Source organism: Chenopodium album, chromosome 1 (assembly GCF_948465745.1).
Source record: "Chenopodium album chromosome 1, dcCheAlbu1.1, whole genome shotgun sequence".
NCBI lineage: Eukaryota > Viridiplantae > Streptophyta > Magnoliopsida > Caryophyllales > Amaranthaceae > Chenopodium > Chenopodium album.
Genome location: NC_137834.1, coordinates 86680740 through 86700731, shown reverse-complemented (window position 1 = coordinate 86700731; position 19992 = coordinate 86680740). Strand labels below are relative to the sequence as shown.

Below are 19992 nucleotides of genomic sequence, written 5' to 3'. Positions count from 1 at the left end.
TTTTCACCACGTGACAAACTCCCCCATCTTAGCCATGATCGCCCTCGTTGTGGCGCTGTAAGGTTAGCTCCACATCACTTCCCAGCATAACACTAACGCACTAGCTTGCCTATGAAGTCACATGTTGACGCAACATATCCTCTTTCTTAACACCATAGCAAGGCTCCCTTTCATCACCATTGCTTATGTTGCTGCCTCCCCATGTTTCCACACTTCATCCCTTTCTAATCACTTAACATTTCTACTTGAATTAGGTTCCTCCATATAATTGACACCCAAACACAAACATCCCTCAAATCTTGCTGAGATGAGGCACTTCCCCACCAAGCTCACTCACCTCCTCTCAGGGTTAGCACACCACCTATGCTACACTGAGTACTCAACTAGATCACTCTTGATCTCACCCCAGACACACACATTTCTGATATCCTTTATCACCGCGCCACCTCAATCTAGCTCGTGGTGGCTTGCCCAATGCAACATACGTATGGAGGTTACCTCATATGAAATTTATCGTGTCAGGCATCAAAACAAATGTCACCAGATAAAAAGTAGCCTAAATTTACATTGACAAATGTTTATATAATAAAAAAAAAAAAGTATTAACTTTTACAATATAAAATCTTAAATATCCGATTGTATAAAACCCAAAACAAAATCAGAAAACATAAAAATCAAAGCAACAAGATCAATTAGCCACAAAAAAACGTCTACAACCAAAAAGGGTCCCATGAATGAAAACACTACACTATAAAACACATGAAATAAAAAAAAAAGGCTTAGCAAGATTTTTCCATAAACTTATCTTCATAACTACCACTCCCATTTGCTCATTCAATTTCCTCCACCCAATACATAATCCACTCCTCCATCACCCACTTCACTACTAATAAAACTACTCAAATTTTCACATTTTCCTTTCATTTCTTCTTCTTCTTCCTCCAATTCCCATTTTCTTCCGCCATGGCTGCCGCCGTCACCGCCGCCGTATCTTTCCCTTCCACCACCAAATCAGCCTCTCTCTCCTCCAGAACTTCCTCCATCATTTCCCCTGACAAAATCAGCTACAAAAAGGTAAATTTTCACTTTTTAGTTTTTACTATCTGGGTATTTCAAATTTCTCATTTTTTTTACTGGGTAGTGTGAATTTTTGCGATTTTGTAATGTTTGTTTTGATGATTTATATGGGTGTTTTGCAGGTTCCTCTGTATTACAGGAATGTATCTGTAACAGGGAAAGTGGGACCCATTAGGGCCCAGATCACATCTGACGTGGAGGCACCACCTCCTGCTAAGGTTGAGAAGCATTCAAAGAAAATGGAGGAAGGTATTGTAGTTAACAAGTACAAGCCTAAGAACCCTTACATTGGAAGATGTCTCCTTAACACTAAAATTACTGGGGATGATGCACCTGGAGAGACCTGGCATATGGTTTTTTCTCATGAGGGTAATTTTCTATATCTCTAACCATCAACATTTTGATCCTATGATAGACTTTTTCGAATACGATATTTAATATTACTCCTATTTTGTGTAACTAATACTTGGTCTGACCGTCTGATACAAGAATTGCGATACATTAGCTTGTTGTATGTTAAGGACATGTTTATGATGGTAATTTTCTAATATTTTTTCACCACTAACATATTGATCACATGATAGACACTTGTACATTATTTTAATAGTATTAATACTTGGTCTGACTGTCTAATGCAAAAATTTGCGGTATATTCATAATTAATTAATTAATTAATTATATATGTACCATACTACATAGCATATAGAGTAAGTTACGAGTAGTGTTTTTGAATGATTTATACTTCGTATGTAGTATTGTAGTGAAGTAAGTGAACCTTAATGATGCGCATATTTGTGTAATATGCTCATTATATTCATAATTATATAATGGTATACAATAAGGTAGTGTTTTTGAACTATTTGTAATGTAATGAACCTTAATGATGAACATTTTTTCAAGCATGCGAGTTGATATCACGTGAACTTGTATGTTAAAAGATGGTATGTGAAATTCTATTGTTAAATATTAGGATAGTTTGTAAGATTTGCCACTCAATCATGTGGTCTTACAGAAGCTTTATGTGATCTTGATCTTCTTATTGGTAAATTGGTATTTTTTCAACTCAAATTTTGAATTTGGTTGCATGTATTTGTAGGAGAGATCCCTTACAGAGAAGGGCAATCTGTTGGGGTCATTCCCGATGGTGAAGACAAGAATGGAAAGCCCCATAAGTTGAGGTTGTACTCGATTGCCAGCAGTGCTCTTGGTGACTTTGGTGATGCTAAAACTGTAAGGATCAAACCCTATTAGATTATATTGTTTTGTGCTGTCCGAATTTTCAGATATTCTAAGGAGTTGTGTGGTTGCATTAGCTGAATGCTGTTTATTTGAAAGTCGAGGACTTGTGAATGTACAATTATATGAATAGTAAGGGTGAGAATGTGATAGAGCTAAGAGAGTAAAGAATGCTTTGGTTTCTGTCAGGAATTCAAGATCAATAAAAGCATATCATACCATAATAATAATTTCAACTTCCTAATAGCCTATTATCATTATTTGTATGTTAGTCTTGTTTGACATTATATCTATCTTTCCCATGGCGTAAATTTTTGTTTCTCTGTGCTTTTAGGTTTCGTTGTGTGTAAAACGACTTATCTACACCAATGATGCTGGAGAAACTGTCAAGGGAGTCTGCTCGAACTTCTTGTGTAAGGATGCCAAATCCTCATACTTTCCAAATTTGTTTTATCACTTGTGCAGTACAATCTAGTGGTATAGTCATTGCTCGAAGGGATCCTACATTTCTTGTAAGTTGAGGTCCTGGACTCAAAGTTTCAAACAATGAGTAAATCATGCAGACAGTGTTTGTGGTGTATATGTGGGCCATGTGGCGCCTTTCTATGAGCCGTAGAGTGAGTTTTTCAAATGAAACCAATGGGAATAGGTGACTTTAAAAGGGATGTATCACGTATATGGTGACTTTGATGAGAGTGGGATGACTTAGGTGGTCTTACTGAATTACTCTGTTAGCCTATTTTATATGAACTACAAGTGTTAGCTTCTGCTGATTGTTTGATCGATACCATATGCCATTGACCTTTGACCTTGTACTTCACAACTCAAAATTCGTGTACTCTATGTAGGTGACTTGAAGCCTGGTGCTGAAGTGAAGTTAACAGGGCCAGTTGGAAAGGAGATGTTGATGCCCAAAGACCCCAATGCCACAATTATCATGGTATGCCCTATTCCTGAGCTTGTCACGTTGTCTTCCACGTGTATGTGCTACTATCTATCATGGTTTTCCCCATCACTACTCAAGCCTAATGAACATTGCCTCCATTGTTGTAGCTTGGAACTGGAACTGGAATTGCTCCTTTCCGTTCATTCTTGTGGAAGATGTTCTTCGAAAAGCACGATGATTACAAGGTAAGTTGAATATGTTTGTGTTACTGTCTTCTAGAAACTGTTGCTAGACATGGGAAACATGCAGGGCTGACAATCAGATGATTTCTTTTTGCTTATCTTGGAATTTTGTTAAAATTATTCTTTTGAACTCTCTTCCATGGAAGCATTTATACATCTTCACATGGCTTTCTAGTGGAAATCCTGCACTCAGAATTTTAAAATTTACAAGTTGTGTGTAATTGATAAATCTATTGCAATTTCAAAATCAGATTGGTTTTTTTTAGTACTCTTACTGATATATGCTCGGTGTGCTAGTTCCTAACTTCAATTTTCTGTTTATAGTTTAACGGCTTGGCTTGGCTCTTCTTGGGTGTACCCACAAGCAGTTCTCTGCTCTACAAAGAGGTGAGTTAAATCTACATCATCTAGCCTAAAAATTTGGCAGTAAAAACTGTATCAAATGATTAATCTTCTAGACCAACATTTCTAACAAATGCACTGAAAAATGCTCACAGGAATTTGAGAAGATGAAGGAGAAGGCTCCAGACAACTTCAGACTAGATTTCGCTGTCAGCAGAGAACAGACAAATGACAAGGGGGAGAAGATGTACATTCAAACCCGTATGGCAGAATATGCCAACGAGCTGTGGGAAATGTTGAAGAAAGATAACACTTACGTCTACATGTGTGGGCTTAAGGGAATGGAAAAGGGAATCGATGACATTATGGTTTCATTAGCTGCTGCCGAAGGTAAGCTGAAAGGAAATATAGAATCCGAAGTTACTTCTAAACTCTTACACGGTGAGTTGGTGGCTTATATATTCTTTTCTTTCTTCTTTTCCAGGCATTGATTGGCTTGAATACAAGAGGACATTGAAGAAGGCAGAACAATGGAATGTGGAAGTCTACTGATAACTCTTGTACAAACATCTCTTATTCCTTTTTGTGAAGCAGCTATATTTATTACCTATTTTTCACTGCACCTTGTAGATAGGTCAGTTTTTTTTTTTCCTTATATTGTACTGACGATAAGCCATTGCATTTTAGCGCCATAGCATAAAGCTCTTGTCAGAAGACTAGTATTCAGCTAATATAATGAAAATCATTGTCGACACTTGTACACGGAGGAAATCATGAGAATGAACTTATGCTATAATGTATAATCTGATTATATGTTTTGTGGCATGGCATGGCATATATATGAGGTTATATGAGGCAATTTGTCGGGTTCTACTGTGTTCTCAAGCCCTTGTAAAATAATTAGCTTGCAGGTTGATGAGCGTTGTTATGCCATTGGTTGCAATTCAAATCTATATATGTTGCAGATTACTGATACTAGGAACCAGCAGGCAAGCTTTTATGGGTGGCAAAAATGCTCTTACCCTGTTAACTTCAAGGAGCATTTTGTATCTACAGAGGCTATTGTTGAAGCCTTAACAGATAATACTCATGGTCTTAGGAATTAATGCAGAACACGGGTGGATCATGATTAGTATGTGTTGCACTATGTGCAAGGTATGTTGTTGAAATTGAAATTTCAAGATCAAGTTCAAATTGGGAGTTGATGAGATGAGAAATGATTTAAATTGTTTAGCATCTGGTGGTACTTGCCTTTGATGAGTCTATAAATATGGTTTTTTTTTTTTTTTTTTTTTTTCCTTTTCTTTTTGAAACGTAGGAAGAAAGTGACCAATATTAGCTATCCAATCGCCGGTTCGATTTGCCTTTTGATATGTGTTGAATGCTCCAACTATCACACTTCACACTTGTTGAGAATAAAAAAACTCACATTCGTAATAATGTGATCATATATCCTTTAATTGAGTTTGATATCTATGAGATTGTCGCCTTCAATGTGCATGTTATTTAAGGCGTAGTCACTTGTAAGAAAGTTGTCCTTTAGACTTTAGAGCAATCAAACTATAAAAAATCTAAGACATGTTCTCATTGACTGAACTGAACTGAACTGAATTGAAATGAATATTTTATAAGAGAAGGAAATTAGAAGCTAAACTGAACTGAACTTATTAAAGTTGGAGTGAATTGAAAATAATCATACATACCCTTAGTGTTATCAAGGTTAAAAGTCGGTATATTTTAAAAGTTATCGTTGTTGTCGCAAATGAAGAACTTTGAGGACAAGATTGTACTTATGGTAGAATGATAGATTCACGAAGCTAAGCTCATATTTGCTCATCCTCGTCATCCCTTATTACAAAAGAAGTCATAAAAAAACAAATAAATCGTCAAACTTAAGCTTAAAGAATTCCAATAGACGATTCTATGGGCCCAGTCTTTGACCCTACATTACCCCACATTAAAAAAATAAAACCCAACTTTCAGAATTTTCTAGAAAAAATAACCAAACTCCACTAGGGTTTTAGTCTCTATATAAACTGAAATCAACCCCGATCAATTCTCTCTCATCGCACTCAAAAAAATCTCGTAATTCTAGGGTTAGGGTTTTCTTCTTCTCTTCAACAATGGCGCAAGAGAATCGATCTCGAGGTGTTGTACGATGGTTCAGCGATAGCAAGGGTTATGGCTTCATTACACCTGAGGATGAAGGTGAAGAGCTTTTCGTTCATCATTCTTCGATCAAATCTGAAGGTTATCGTACTTTAACTGAAGGTGCAACAGTCGAATTCACCTTCGCTGTTGGCTCTGATGACAAGCCGAAAGCCGTCGATGTTACTGGACCTGACGGTGCTTCAATTGTTCCTCCTTCCTCCGGTGGTCGCCGATCAAACGGCGGCGGAGGCGGCAGTGGCGGTGGAGGTGGTTTTAATGGCGGTTGGCAGAGGAACAGCAATTCTGATGGTGGAAGGTGTTACAATTGTGATCGACCTGGTCATCTTGCTCGTGATTGTCAACAGAATTCCGGTGGTGGATACGGTGGTGGCAGCGTTGGTGGCGGCGGTGGAGGTGGGAATTGCTATAATTGCGGACGACCCGGGCATTTCGCCCGAGAATGCCGAGGCGGAGGTGGCAGTGGAGGAGGAAGAGGAGGAGGAGGTGGTGGTGGTGATGGGGCGTGTTTCAATTGTGGCGCTTTCGGACACATGGCTCGGGATTGTCGTCAGGAGAGTGGCAGGTCTGGTGGGAGATCGGGTGGCGGCGGCGGAGGCAATTGCTATAGTTGTGGGAAACCAGGGCATATTGCTAGGGAATGCACTAACGCGGCTTAGAGAAACGTACAGTGTTATCTCTTCTCTTGATTTAGTCTCTAGTTTCGTATAAAAAAAAAAAATACTTATTATCTACTATCATAATTTTTTTGTTTTGTTTTGGTATGCTAGTATTGTTTTCCCCCTGTTTTTCGGTTGGTTATACATAGGATAACTTGAGTGGGAAAATGTTGATATCCTAATTACTGGAGTTTTCGATGACATTAATGTTTTCTGGTTTGTTTGCGGATGGTATACATGATCTTTGGTTACTTCATAGTGTTATTTTTATGGTTGGTTTACAATATGTTTAATCATGATTCAAATTTTTTGATGTGCTCTATGATAGATTATCTTGGTGATATGGTTTTGAAATTCTTTTCAATTGCATTTTTGAACATTGTATTATGGAATTGGGTATGCAAATTGGCATTGTACTCCGTATTATCTTTGGATTATGGAGTTGGATTTGTGCTATAATAAGATTTGCTGAAAGTTTGCGCAGAATTGAATCAATATCTCAAGTTGATATCTCAGTAACCATGGAATTGACGAATTTGTTAAGATTAGATTGGGATTTTCAGGAACAGGACAATGATAATGGGGCTCTGTACTATCTTTTGAAGCCCTTGATAAAAAGTTTTAGAAATACTTTATTACTAATTGTAATATATTTTGAAGATCTTTAGTCGAGATTTAGGAAGCTGGGAAGGTTATATAATCGATCTGCTGAATCCAAGAGTTCATGTCTGGTTAATTTAAATTATGTAGTCTAGCTATACAACAAAAATGATTTGTGCTAAGATAGCCAAGTGATATAAATACATCTTGGATTGTTCCTAAGATGATTCAATGATAATTGAACTGGAGCACCTATAAACAGTTTATTCTAAGAATCTTAACCAAATGCTGCAACCAGTGATGTAGGAAATTCTGCTTTCTATGTAGAGCAATGTCTTGTTCTGAATGCAGTCAGATTAAGGGCCTGTTCTCAGTTCAGCTCCTAATTTCCTTCTCTTATAAAATATGTTCAGTTCAGCTAAGTTCAGTCTATGAGAACATGCCCTAAGTCTAAATTATGTCTAGTTATGCTGATCTTTTTCTTTGGCTTTGGCCGATTTAGTCATGGAATGTCACCTCTTCCTCTTTTTTGATCTTTTTTCATTGGTCAGTTTGTGAAGGTTTATTTTTTATCTAGTTCGGTATTTGTTACTTAATTTTTCCAAGCACTTGATGCCATCTATCTGCATGATGCTAGTAGACATCAGTATTGTTGGTGTTCCGAGCTTCAGTCTTCTTTTTAATCGGAGGACATGGATGCATGATTGGGGATTTTTTTTTAGGACATAGCTTACTGATCATTTGTTTAGTTATGTTAAGAATTGACAGTCATCATTGCTGGAAATAAAAAAATTAAAAGGATTAAATTGTCTGTTGGCATGCCCTAAAGGCCTGTATACAGAATACGGTCTGCCACTCATTTTGTGTTTCTGCATTCTGCTTTCCAATCTATGTGTCTGTAGATTCTGTCACTCTGGTAGCATCTTGGGAGTTAATTCATTTTGGAGAGCTAATTAGGTGTGCTTATGTTTAATGGGGCCTTCTTTCCTTCTTACAGTCTCTTTGATTTGTTTCAAGTTCTTATAGCCTGTGCGCCGAAGTAGCCCTGTTCTATTTCAGGTTTTGTTAATCTTGTTGGTTACAGTTCTGGCTTTGCTTTGGAGATAGAAGTGCCTGCGGTATCTAAGGAGTTAATACATGGTCTGCTGGATGTTGGAAATGTAACTTTTAGCTGGCTTCTTTTGCAATTCTCTAAATTTTCGGAGTCATAATGAGCGTTGTTAATCGAATTGCTGCAGTTGGATGGTGAAAGAGTTGAAAGTGAGTCTGATATAGTTTCTTGTCTTGATTTCATCCGTACCCTTGGAAAGAACTAGGAATCATAGCCCTTTAGACAGGTTTTGTCTAGCAGATGTTGGTTGATGTTGATTGATTATTTGTTCGCCTTCTGAATCATTGAATTACTACCAATGGCTGATCATTGAAGTAATTGTTGCTTTCTATTGCCGTAAGTGGACTTGCTCCAAGGTGTATCCAAAGCTCTCTTCCCTTTCCAGATTTTTCTATTTGATGCCAATATAAGATTTTGGAGGTTTATCTAGCGGTTTATTTTGATTTCTTATTCTAATTTTTTCCTAATGGGTAGTTCATTGTGCTGTTTTTAGTCTGCGTGATTTCTGATTTCTGGAGTGTAGGAACAGAGCATCCTGTCTATTTAGTGATCAGTGACCTGCATTCTGTTGGTTAATTTTTTTGGAGAAGATCTAAATTTGTATGGTTGTCTATTTAGTGTAAGCAAAGCTATTTTTAAGCTTATTTGTTCATATTGAGCTCTCTCACAAAGTTGATCCACAAGTTATATGGTACAAACGGGAAGTTCATTATTCATGCTGTATGTTGCAGTGATCTTTCTGAATGTATCTATGCGAAGCAGCTATAAATGTTTCATGTTTGATAAAACTTGAGTGATTACTCCATATTTGTTTGATGTACTTCTGCTGATACAAAAGCTTGGCTGAATTTCTTGTCATCTAGGGAGGGCTTGTCAACGTTATTTTTCAATCACACCTATTACTATTCTTATTTTTTTTTCCTCCTTTTTTGTTTGTTTCTTGTCATCCAGGGAAATTTGTGAAGGGGTTGATCACAATTAATTCATTTTTTTTTAATTTACTTTTTTTATACTACTCCCTCTGTAATATTTGCGATAAATTTTGTATGTCGTTGCATGCTACCATTTCACAAGAAGGTTTGATTTACTCCGTAATTTAAATGTTGGCAAGTTTTAACGTTATTTTTTATGTCGTTGCATCTAGTATGCTACCATTTCACAGGAGGGCTTGTCAGCGTTATTTTTCAATCACACCTATTACTATTCTTAACTTTTATGGGACTTCCTTCTTTCTTAATGTGTTAGATACCAGAATTGGAAATAAATTGGGTTATTACAAGCTATCGACTTGCCTTTTATAAAGTGTATGTTGAATGCTTAGACTATCAAAATTTTTGTGGGAAAATGCATATTCGTGATAATATAATCACTTTGTCAATACCAAAAAGAATAGCCAAAAAGTTAAGTATTGTTCGAGAAAGAAATCTTGATGCTTGATACAGAACTAGATTATTCCTCACACAAACAAGTGGGTTATGGAGCAAACAAACAGGGATTAAGGGAATAGTAAGGAATAAGATTATTCCTCTTACAAACAAGTGTGTCGTAGCGCAAACTAGGGAGTACTGGAGTAGTAAAGAACAAGAATATCCGCACGAAAACCCCTTAATCAAGTAATACTTAAAATGTACCACTTTACAATTTTACATAATCATAACATTATTAACAAACTAGTGTTAAGGATTTAAACTAGTTTAGACAGTGGATTGTAATATCTCACATCTGTTAAGTAATTTTGCAAAACTTTTGAGATTTAATACACAGTATATATTATCACTTTTGCAGATTTGATTCAATTTGTTTAATCATTTGAGTTTCTTACTCAAAATATGGTTGACTTTATCAATGTTCTCATATAAAATTCATATTTATTTGACTTTTAACTATTCAAATTTTAATCTATAACAAAAATTCAATTCTTTCAAATTATACAGGAGAATAAATCATTACATATATAGGTTAAATTAATAAAGTATGCAAAGATGATTCCATAATTAGTCATTAAATTTGTTGCTTTAGTTGCCTCCTAACAACAATTGACCATCACGAATTTAGGAACATCTTTCTCCACAATGACGATAATGTTGAAAATTGTGCAATGATTTTTTTCATGATTGCTGAATAAGATTAGTTTTGAAAATACAGAGTACACCCCTTAATACCTTCTAAAAGTGCTACAGCTCTTCCGTTAAAAAAAAAAAAAAAAAAAAAAAAAAAAAGTGAAAGCTCCTACTTCATTTGTATTTTAATAAGTGTTACAATTTGACCGACATATAATTTTAGGCAACTTAATTGACTTTAATAAAATAAGAGGTGAGTAGGGTAATTGGAATATTAAAAAATTGTAAAAGAAAGATATTGAGATTAATAGGTTATTACACCCAGGTTGATCTCCGTGATTTTTTTAGGTGTTTATCTCATTTGCCACGTAGGATCATATTATAGTTTATGATTTTATGAAAAGTTGGACCCATTAGTTGTTACTTCACAACGTTTGCCTTAACTTTGACGGTGTGAAGACGTTGCTTATCTTTTCCTTTCCCCGTTGTTCATCGTTTGTTTTCCCCCTTCTTCATCTCTTTATTTCCCCTATGTGTCGAGTTCTTTTCCTTTTTTCTCGAGTTCATCCCCTTTGTAGTACCTCAATTGCGATTTCTATGCGATTACACATATACCTCAATTGCGATTTCTATGCAATTATGAGCTGCACGCCCCAATATACAGATCAAATTCCACATATCTCGACGATTTTTCAATTCAAAACAGTAAATACAACTTTGGATTCCAGCAACTCGATGAACAACAGAAGAACGAAGGCAAACTTAGCCCCTAAACCACCATTCGTTTTTGTCTTCTCTTTTTCCCGATTCTAGAGTTTCGACAAACTCATAAACATAAAGTTGTTAGGCAAAGTCTAGGCTTTCGTTTAGTCCTTTTTTATTGTCAAGTTAAGTAATTACAAGAAAGGCCCTTCACTTAAATTTTTTGTGACAATTTTACTCTCGTGAGAAACAATTTTTGTTTCTCACTGAGATGAACTTGTAATTACCGATAGTTTATTGAAAAATAATAAATGTGAGAGAAAGTATATGTAATCCTCCTCTCTATTGAGAAATTTTTATATACCCAATTCTAAAATGTACTAAAAAAATTCATTGAATCATCAAATAAAAAACAAAAAGTAACATTAAGGGTTTGTTTGACATCACTGTGGTTTTCTGTTTTTTGGTTTTTTGTTTTTTAAAACCATATAAAATATGTCACATAACGAGTCAAAAATAATCAAACTTATTAAAATCATGATAATTTTGAAAACTGGCAACAGAAAAGTGGAAACACCTTTTTCTTGTTTCCTGTTTTTGATTTTTAGTTTCCAAAAAAATGAAAACTGAAAACAAAAAACGATGCCAAACAAGCCCTAAATTAGTTGAATATACCATGCATTCGCGCACTCAATAAGAGCACAAAATTTCAACCCTTACCGGAGGAAATTCCCCGGCAATTCAATCACAATATTTGTCACAAAAAAATTAACCTGTCCAGTAAAAAAAAAAAAAAAAGAAAGGAAAAAAAAAAAAAAAAAAGTACTCCGTAACTTCTCCTGCGAATAAAAGCATTTTCAATGCACTTTTCATTTCACCCATTCCCAGTTCGTAGAATTCTCTCTACAATTCTACGGAGTAATAATTAGGGTTATCGATCTACTATCTTCTACTCAAATCCAATATTATTCAGGTATTAATTTTCGTTGTTCATCTTCTGTAAATTCAAATCTTAGCTATATTCTTCAATTTAATCAACGAATTGCCTTTTTTTTTTCTTTTTTTTTTTTTGAGAATTTGTTCGTTGCTTACAATTGGCGATGAAATTACGATTCTGACGAACTTGATTAATTACCCTAATTATCAATTTAGGGATATGATTAGCTTTTACAATTTGAAACTTTGACTTGTAATAATTCGTTTTGACAATGCTTGGTTTATTTATGAAATGTATTGTTTTAGTTTCATCACTAAATCATTAACTGGGAAAAAATGATGCAATTTTTGTTGATATTTGATTATTATGTATGTAAATGTGATGTTCAAATTTTTAGTTGTGTAACAACAGTTTTGGTTTGATGTTGGAGTCTAGGGTTTGATGCTTTGTTAAGTTGGTGAATTTGTGATTCAAAGCTATGGCTTGGTTCCGAGCTGGATCTTCTGTAGCAAAGCTTGCTGTTAGGAGGGCTGTAGCTCAGGGGCGTTCTTACGTGTCTAGAGCGCGATCTACTGAATCGCAAAGCCGCTATTTTGTTAATTCACAGTCCCGTTTTTTCCATAGCACGGTTTCAAAACCAAATGCAGCTCCTGTTCCGCGTGCTGTGCCCCTTTCGCGGCTTACTGATAGTTTCCTTGATGGGACCAGTAGTATTTACCTAGAGGAGTTGCAACGAGCTTGGGAAGCTGATCCTAGCAGTGTTGATGAGTCTTGGGATAATTTCTTTAGGAACTTTGTTGGCCAAGCAGCTTCTTCACCAGGGATTTCGGGGCAGACTATTCAGGAAAGTATGCGTTTGCTATTGCTTGTGAGGGCTTACCAAGTTAATGGTCACTTTAAGGCCAAGTTGGACCCGTTGGATCTGGAGCAAAGACCGATTCCTGATGATTTGAATCTGGATGTTCATGGATTCAGTGAAGCTGACCTAGATCGTGAATTCTTCCTTGGAGTATGGAGGATGGCCGGGTTTTTGTCTGAGAATCGTCCTGTTCAGACTCTTAGAAATATTCTTAACCGTCTTGAGCAGGCATATTGTGGAAGCATTGGTTATGAGTATATGCATATAGCTGATCGTGAGAAGTGTAACTGGTTAAGAGACAGAATTGAGACCCCTACACCAATGGAATATAACAAGGAGAGGCGTCAAGTGATGCTGGATAGGCTTATATGGAGTACTCAGTTTGAGAGTTTCTTAGCAACTAAATGGACTACAGCTAAAAGGTTTGGTCTTGAAGGTTGTGAAACTCTCATTCCTGGTATGAAGGAGATGTTTGATAGATCTGCGGATCTTGGGGTTGAGAATATTGTCATTGGAATGTCTCACAGGGGTAGGTTAAATGTGTTGGGTAATGTTGTAAGAAAACCACTTCGACAGATATTTAGTGAGTTTAGTGGTGGCATAAAACCTACAGATGAGGTTGGGCTTTACACAGGAACGGGAGATGTCAAGTACCATTTAGGAACTTCTTATGATAGGCCTACTAGGGGTGGTAAGCGGATCCATCTCTCATTGGTTGCCAATCCAAGTCACTTAGAAGCTGTGGATCCAGTTGTGGTTGGGAAAACAAGGGCTAAACAATATTATTCAAATGACACTGACAGGACAAAAAATATGGCTGTTTTAATCCATGGTGATGGCAGTTTTGCTGGACAAGGTGTAGTCTATGAGACACTCCATCTTAGTGCTCTTCCAAATTATACCACTGGTGGTACTATCCACATTGTGGTAAACAATCAAGTTGCTTTTACAACTGATCCAACGGCAGGAAGATCATCACAATACTGTACTGATGTTGCAAAAGCTCTGAATGCTCCTATTTTTCATGTAAATGGGGATGATTTGGAGGCTGTGGTTCATGTTTGTGAGCTTGCTGCAGAGTGGCGTCAGACCTTCCATTCAGATGTTGTGGTCGATATAGTTTGCTATCGTAGATTTGGTCACAATGAGATTGATGAGCCATCTTTCACGCAACCAAAAATGTATAAGGTAAGTCTGTTAAAAAACTTGTTCGTTTTCGGGTTGTATATTTCTTGGTGTTAACTATATTAGCTTGCATTCATTTTTTGTATGAAACTGCTGTACTTGAGAGTTGAGACTACCAGAGATAGACGATCAAATACCTAACTGTTGCATTGGAAGAGGGTTAGTGGAAGAAGGGAAAGAATCACAGAAGGCTGTTCTCTTACATTTGGTTTATTTTTTGACAGGTCATCCGAAGTCACCCTTCTGCTCTTGAAATGTACAAGAAGAAGGTTTTGGATGCTGGGGAAATGTCAAAGGAAGTTATTGATCAGATCCAAAAGAAGGTTATAACTATCCTCAATGAGGAATTTGATGCCAGCAAGGATCACGTGGCTAAAAAGAGGGAGTGGCTTTCTGCTTATTGGCTAGGTTTCAAGTCACCCGAGCAACTCTCTAGAATCCGTAACACTGGGTACTTATTCTTTTATGGACTTTCTAAACATAAATTATTAGGTGTCTAAGTGGCACTTGTGCTTAATTACTGTTTGAATTGTCATTCTAAATCATGTTTTTTTTTTTTTCTTTTTTTTCCAGGGTTCAACCAGAGATCTTGAAAAATGTTGGCAAGGCAATCACCACACTTCCCGAAACATTTAAGCCACACAAAGCAGTGAAAAGGATTTATGAGCAACGTGCTCAGATGATTGAAACTGGGGAGGGCATTGATTGGGCAGTTGGAGAAGCACTAGCCTTTGCTACTCTGCTAGTTGAAGGAAATCATGTACGATTGAGCGGTCAAGATGTTGAGAGGGGTACATTCAGCCATAGGCATTCTGTACTCCATGATCAAGAAACTGGAGAAAAATACTGCCCATTGGACCATGTCAATATCAACCAAAATGACGAAATGTTTACTGTTAGTAACAGGTGAGCTCTTTACAAGTCTGGCTTTGCACCCAATACTTAATGCAAACTATTTCTATTTTGGATTGAACTTGTGACATCTTTCCTTTTGTTTTTGAGCACTCAAATATTTAACTTACTTTCTGCCAAACTTAATTCAGTTTGCCTCTGAAGTCTAGAGGGTACATTTTAGGATGGAATCTTAAGGATTAAACCATGGCATCTTACAGTTCTGGGTTCTGGAAAATTAAACAATCAGTAAACATATTTGAAAAGTTTATCAGAAATTTATTTATCTTCACGAGAGATAAGATCTTAATGGTTTGCAAATTCATGCTAAACTGGGTTATACTATGGGCGATTTTAAATTTTCATTTATCTGTCTTTTCTATGAGGAGCCTTAGTTGTCTTTAATTGCCTTTGCTAACTTTGAATCTCTTGGCATGTTGTTCTCCCGTCAACCTTAGTTCAAATTTCTTAGCCAATATAGCCAATTTTTATTTTCTTTCCAATTAAGAGTTATAGAACCTGAGTTTTATAGTCACCAATTGATGGGTTAAGATAGGTTTATAGGATCACAATAGCAAACTAGAGAAAGAACATGATCCTTGAAGAAAGCAAGTTTTTATGTGAAGAACCAGAGGTGCTGTTTGTACTGTTAATAAATACTGTTTTAACATAATGGTCTGACTGTTCTCATTTATATAAACCATTCTGTAATACTGTTATTTTCTGGTGTAGTCCCCCCCCCCCCTCTTGTTGTCATGGCCCCTTATATCCGGGCCTTGGTGGAAGATATAGGAATTGAGCCACATGAGTTCAAAGTCGTTTGGACGACCAAATTGAATTGATTATGACATCCAACAAATTATTCTCATATCAGTTGGACTTAATTGAAGAAATTAAAACTTTACGAATATACCTTACATAACTTTTCTTCCATAGGTCATAGCTCATAGGAAAATCCCGTATTTGGGAAGAGAAAAGTCAGGAAACAAAGGAAGATACTGTACCTTGTAGTAGGGACTTGAATTTTTATACTATTAACGAAATTTTGGGGTTGAATATTGATGTCTCAAGTTTGGTGAAACTTCTAAGATCTGGAATTTTAGAAGTGAGAATGATTCTACAGAAACAAAAACTTAGAGATATGGAGAGGAAAAGTTATAAAGGGAGAACAAAAGAAGAATAAAGGATTAATGTTCTACACCCTGACCATTGAACCAAACTTCATTATCAGTTTTGCATATTATTTTTAAGAATTTTGTGGGTTCAGTTGAACCCACCCTTTATAGGTTTTAAGTCGTTCGGAAGACTTGTCAGTTGCTTAATCCTATTCTAATATTTTGATTTTTGTTCTTGGTGCAGCTCCCTTTCAGAGTTTGGTGTTCTTGGTTTTGAATTAGGATATTCCATGGAAAATCCCAATTCGTTGGTTCTCTGGGAAGCTCAGTTTGGCGACTTTTCTAATGGGGCACAAGTAATTTTTGATCAGTTCTTGAGCAGTGGGGAAGCAAAGTGGTTGCGGCAAACTGGTCTTGTTGTGCTACTTCCTCATGGATATGATGGTCAAGGACCTGAGCATTCAAGTGCACGATTGGAACGTTTCCTACAGGTATTACTCTCTACTTAAAGAAGCTTTATATGGAGCTCATGAACTGCTTTTGCCATATATATGAACTTACATGTATATTTTTTTTTTGAAGATCCTCAACACTGTATCACAGAGTGGTGGAAGAATTTGTCATTTTATTTCATTGTTATTGACATGAGTGGGGAGTTAGGTTTTAAGGCGATGTCTCAAGTGGTTCATTCACTGTGCTATGAATCATGGGTACAGTTTTGAGTAAGGGCACCATTCAATTTGCTGACAAAAAATGGCTTGATTTGTTGACTAGTAGACTTTGTCCTTATAATTGAATATGGGTTCTGGTAAACATATTCCAGATTTTAAGAAACTTCAATCTAATTGCAAGTAAAAGCATAATTTGGAGCTAAATGTTGTGCATGTGGTTGAGCTGAGCCTGAACCCAACGTATCTTGCTCCAAAGCTTTGTGATATGAACTGCATATCTTGATTTTGTCCAAGACTGATCTAAGCATGTCAAAAAACTATCCTTGATCTGTTTGATATACTACATTGTTGTTCATGTATGATAGGTCCTTTGAGTCAGAATGGTCATTGTATAACCATCTCCTTGGAAGGGTAGTTATGGGTCATCCCTCAATTTTCATTTTACTCTATTTCACCAGGGGTGGTAGGTTTGGAGATATATTTGCTTTGTTTCATGTAATGGCACGTGTGATTTGAGCTTTTGGCAAGTCAGCTGAGCCTGACTGAGTGTGCTTTAAATTTTTTCTTTTCAGATGAGTGATGACAACCCCTATGTCATACCTGAGATGGAACCCACACAACGGAAGCAAATCCAGGAATGCAATTGGCAAGTTGTCAATGTCACAACCCCTGCTAATTACTTCCATGTTTTGCGTCGTCAGGTGAGTGCATTTTAGCAGCTCCTGTAATCTGAAATGTTGTGAAATAGATCTTTTGTAGTTCCGTTTGCTCATATTATTTTCTTGTTATTCAGATACACAGGGAGTTCCGCAAACCTCTGATTGTCATGTCACCCAAGAATTTACTTCGTCACAAAGATTGCAAATCAAATCTTTCTGAATTCGATGATGTTCAGGGTCATCCTGGTTTTGATAAACAAGGAACCAGATTCAAGCGTCTCATTAAGGACCAGAATATGCACTCGGATCGTGAGGAGGGCATTAGGCGTTTGGTTCTATGCTCTGGGAAAGTAAGTGTTTTTCAATTTGGTCAACAATATAGCATCATATTTTTTGGTTTTGCTTCAGCAAGCAGGATTTAGGATCTTTGTTAGTGCAATTTTTGCCAGATATGTGGACAACAATATTGGTTGACGTAAAAGAAATTAGGAGTACTTTAATATGTTTGCTCTCTTGTTCATTGTGTCATGGGCCAGTGTTTGACCTGAAGACGTGTTAATTTGTGCAACACTGGCATGTGTTCTAAAGTTTATCAATTATGTTGGTGTTCTGGTACAGTCACTGTTCCTCACTCTGAAAATTTGTAGGTATACTACGAGCTTGACGAACGCAGGAAGAAAGAAAATAACAGCGATGTTGCCATCTGTAGAGTGGAGCAGCTTTGCCCTTTCCCATATGACCTTGTCCAACGAGAGTTGAATCGGTATCCAAGTAAGTTTCAAAATTGGTTTGGTTACATGCATTATACTCAGGTTTCTCTGGTATATTTTATTTGTTAATGTTTTTTTAACGTCCATATATTATCGAAAGCTTGGTTGTATACATCTTGATGACTCAAACTTGCCATCACAATGGCTTGATGAGGGGTTTGTTGGTGTGACTTTGTTTTGGAGCATTGGAGATGTCTAGTTTCAGGCATTTAAGCGTTCCACATTCTAATTCATGCTGCATTTACTTTGTGGACAAGATCCTGCATGTAACAAGATTTTGGTTGCATCAGAGTTTTAACTTACAATATTTACTGCAGATGCTGAGGTTGTGTGGTGTCAGGAAGAACCAATGAACATGGGCGCTTACAGCTACATTGCACCTCGTTTATGTACTGCAATGAAATCTGTAAATAGAGGAACTGCTGATGACATTAAGTATGTTGGGCGTCTTCCATCTGCTGCAACTGCTACTGGTTTTATCTCAGTTCATAGCAAAGAACAGACCGAGCTCGTGCAGAAGGCATTGCAACCAGAGCCAATCCCATTCCCATGAGCCTCTGCTTGATTTTTTATATGATGGACCAAATTTGAGAAAAGAGAGAGCATATTTGTTCTCTCCAAATGTTTTGTGCAGTAAAATAATTCGAAAACCCATTGGTTATTGTTATTTGTTATGATTTTCTCAGAGAGAGAAATTTCATATCAAATACATATAAAACATGGACCTTCTGGCTTTCTTGGTAGCAAATGTTCTTCGGAGAAAGCTGGTGGTGTCTAAAACCTATTCTTGATTTGATGAATTTTGATCTTTTTACTACGTATTTCAAGAAATGTACAAGGCCAATACGGAGCACTAGTATTTTATAATAGGAAAATTTGTTAGTCCTTTGGCCATGTATACAATTTTTTTGTAAAACGCGTTGCCCCTTAAAGTTAATTGGTAGGGATAACCAAATAAGAGTTATGTTTGCAGTAACTATTTAATTTGCTTTTTTTGCAATTTAGGAGATCAGCCCCACTCCGCATGATGTGCATCTCAATTAATTTCAAGGATGGTTATGCTAATCAGTTACGGAATATCGCCGACTTTTTATGTAACACGGAAGTCAACTTTCACTTTGCTTAAACATTGTGATGCAAGACTTATATAGTTAATGCTTCGTGTTTCTACTTTAGTCTTACTACAGCTGATGCAGGCAAAGGATGCACATGGTCACAAATTTCAAACCTTCCAGAATTTATACATATTATTTGCAACGATTTGACATAAAGTAATCGTTGCAAATAATATGTAACGGAGGTAGTAGCTCGAATTCAGGAATAAAAAACAACTCATGAGGGTGCTATATTAAGAGATGTATCCATGCCTATTTAAATGCCCACTTCCCACCCAGCTGTAACTATTATTCTGTTGTCATGAAAGTCCTTAAGAAATACAGTATTCCCCTCATACTTTTCTTGCTCTGTATCAGTACATTTTGTCCATCAGTAGAATCCTGCAATGCTATCGATGAAGAGGCGTTGCTCGAATTCAAGCGTGGAATCACAGGAGACCCTCAAGTCCTAGACACATGGGTTCCTAGGACCGACTGTTGCGCGTCCTGGGGAGGTGTAAGCTGTGATCCTATCACCGGAAGGGTTGTTAAACTCTTCCTAGATAGCCCTGTAGGTACACTCTCCCCTTACCTTGGTAATCTCACATATCTTCAATCCCTTGAAATTTATAATTATTTTGGTGGGATAACTGGTTACTTACCTCCTCAACTAGGAAACCTCTCAAATTTAACTTATCTTGATATATCTGAAAATAGCCTAGAAGGT

General features: G+C 36.7%; 3 protein-coding genes across 3 annotated transcripts; all 3 read left to right on the top strand.

Moving 5' to 3' along the window:
* The first annotated feature begins 807 nt into the window (after positions 1-807).
* LOC145560415 (ferredoxin--NADP reductase, chloroplastic-like) lies at positions 808-4613 on the top strand. Its single transcript, XM_081621669.1, has 9 exons — positions 808-1074; positions 1200-1446; positions 2174-2307; positions 2648-2726; positions 3162-3253; positions 3367-3444; positions 3766-3828; positions 3939-4173; positions 4268-4613. The coding sequence occupies exons 1-9, from the start codon at positions 964-966 to the stop codon at positions 4333-4335; spliced, it is 1107 nt and encodes a 368-aa protein (XP_081477795.1). The 5' UTR covers positions 808-963; the 3' UTR covers positions 4336-4613.
* A 1153-nt stretch (positions 4614-5766) lies between these two features.
* On the top strand, positions 5767-6862 carry LOC145624756 (cold shock protein 2-like). The gene has a single exon (XM_081677849.1). It carries the CDS (start codon positions 5907-5909, stop codon positions 6609-6611), a length of 705 nt encoding a protein of 234 aa, XP_081533975.1. The 5' UTR covers positions 5767-5906; the 3' UTR covers positions 6612-6862.
* Positions 6863-11944: 5082 nt separating this feature from the next.
* On the top strand, positions 11945-19074 carry LOC145560404 (uncharacterized). The gene is made up of 9 exons (XM_081621658.1): positions 11945-12057; positions 12457-14068; positions 14290-14516; positions 14639-14971; positions 16316-16562; positions 17315-17443; positions 17536-17751; positions 18049-18172; positions 18489-19074. The coding sequence occupies exons 2-9, from the start codon at positions 12500-12502 to the stop codon at positions 18722-18724; spliced, it is 3081 nt and encodes a 1026-aa protein (XP_081477784.1). The 5' UTR covers positions 11945-12057; positions 12457-12499; the 3' UTR covers positions 18725-19074.
* Positions 19075-19992: the final 918 nt, after the last annotated feature.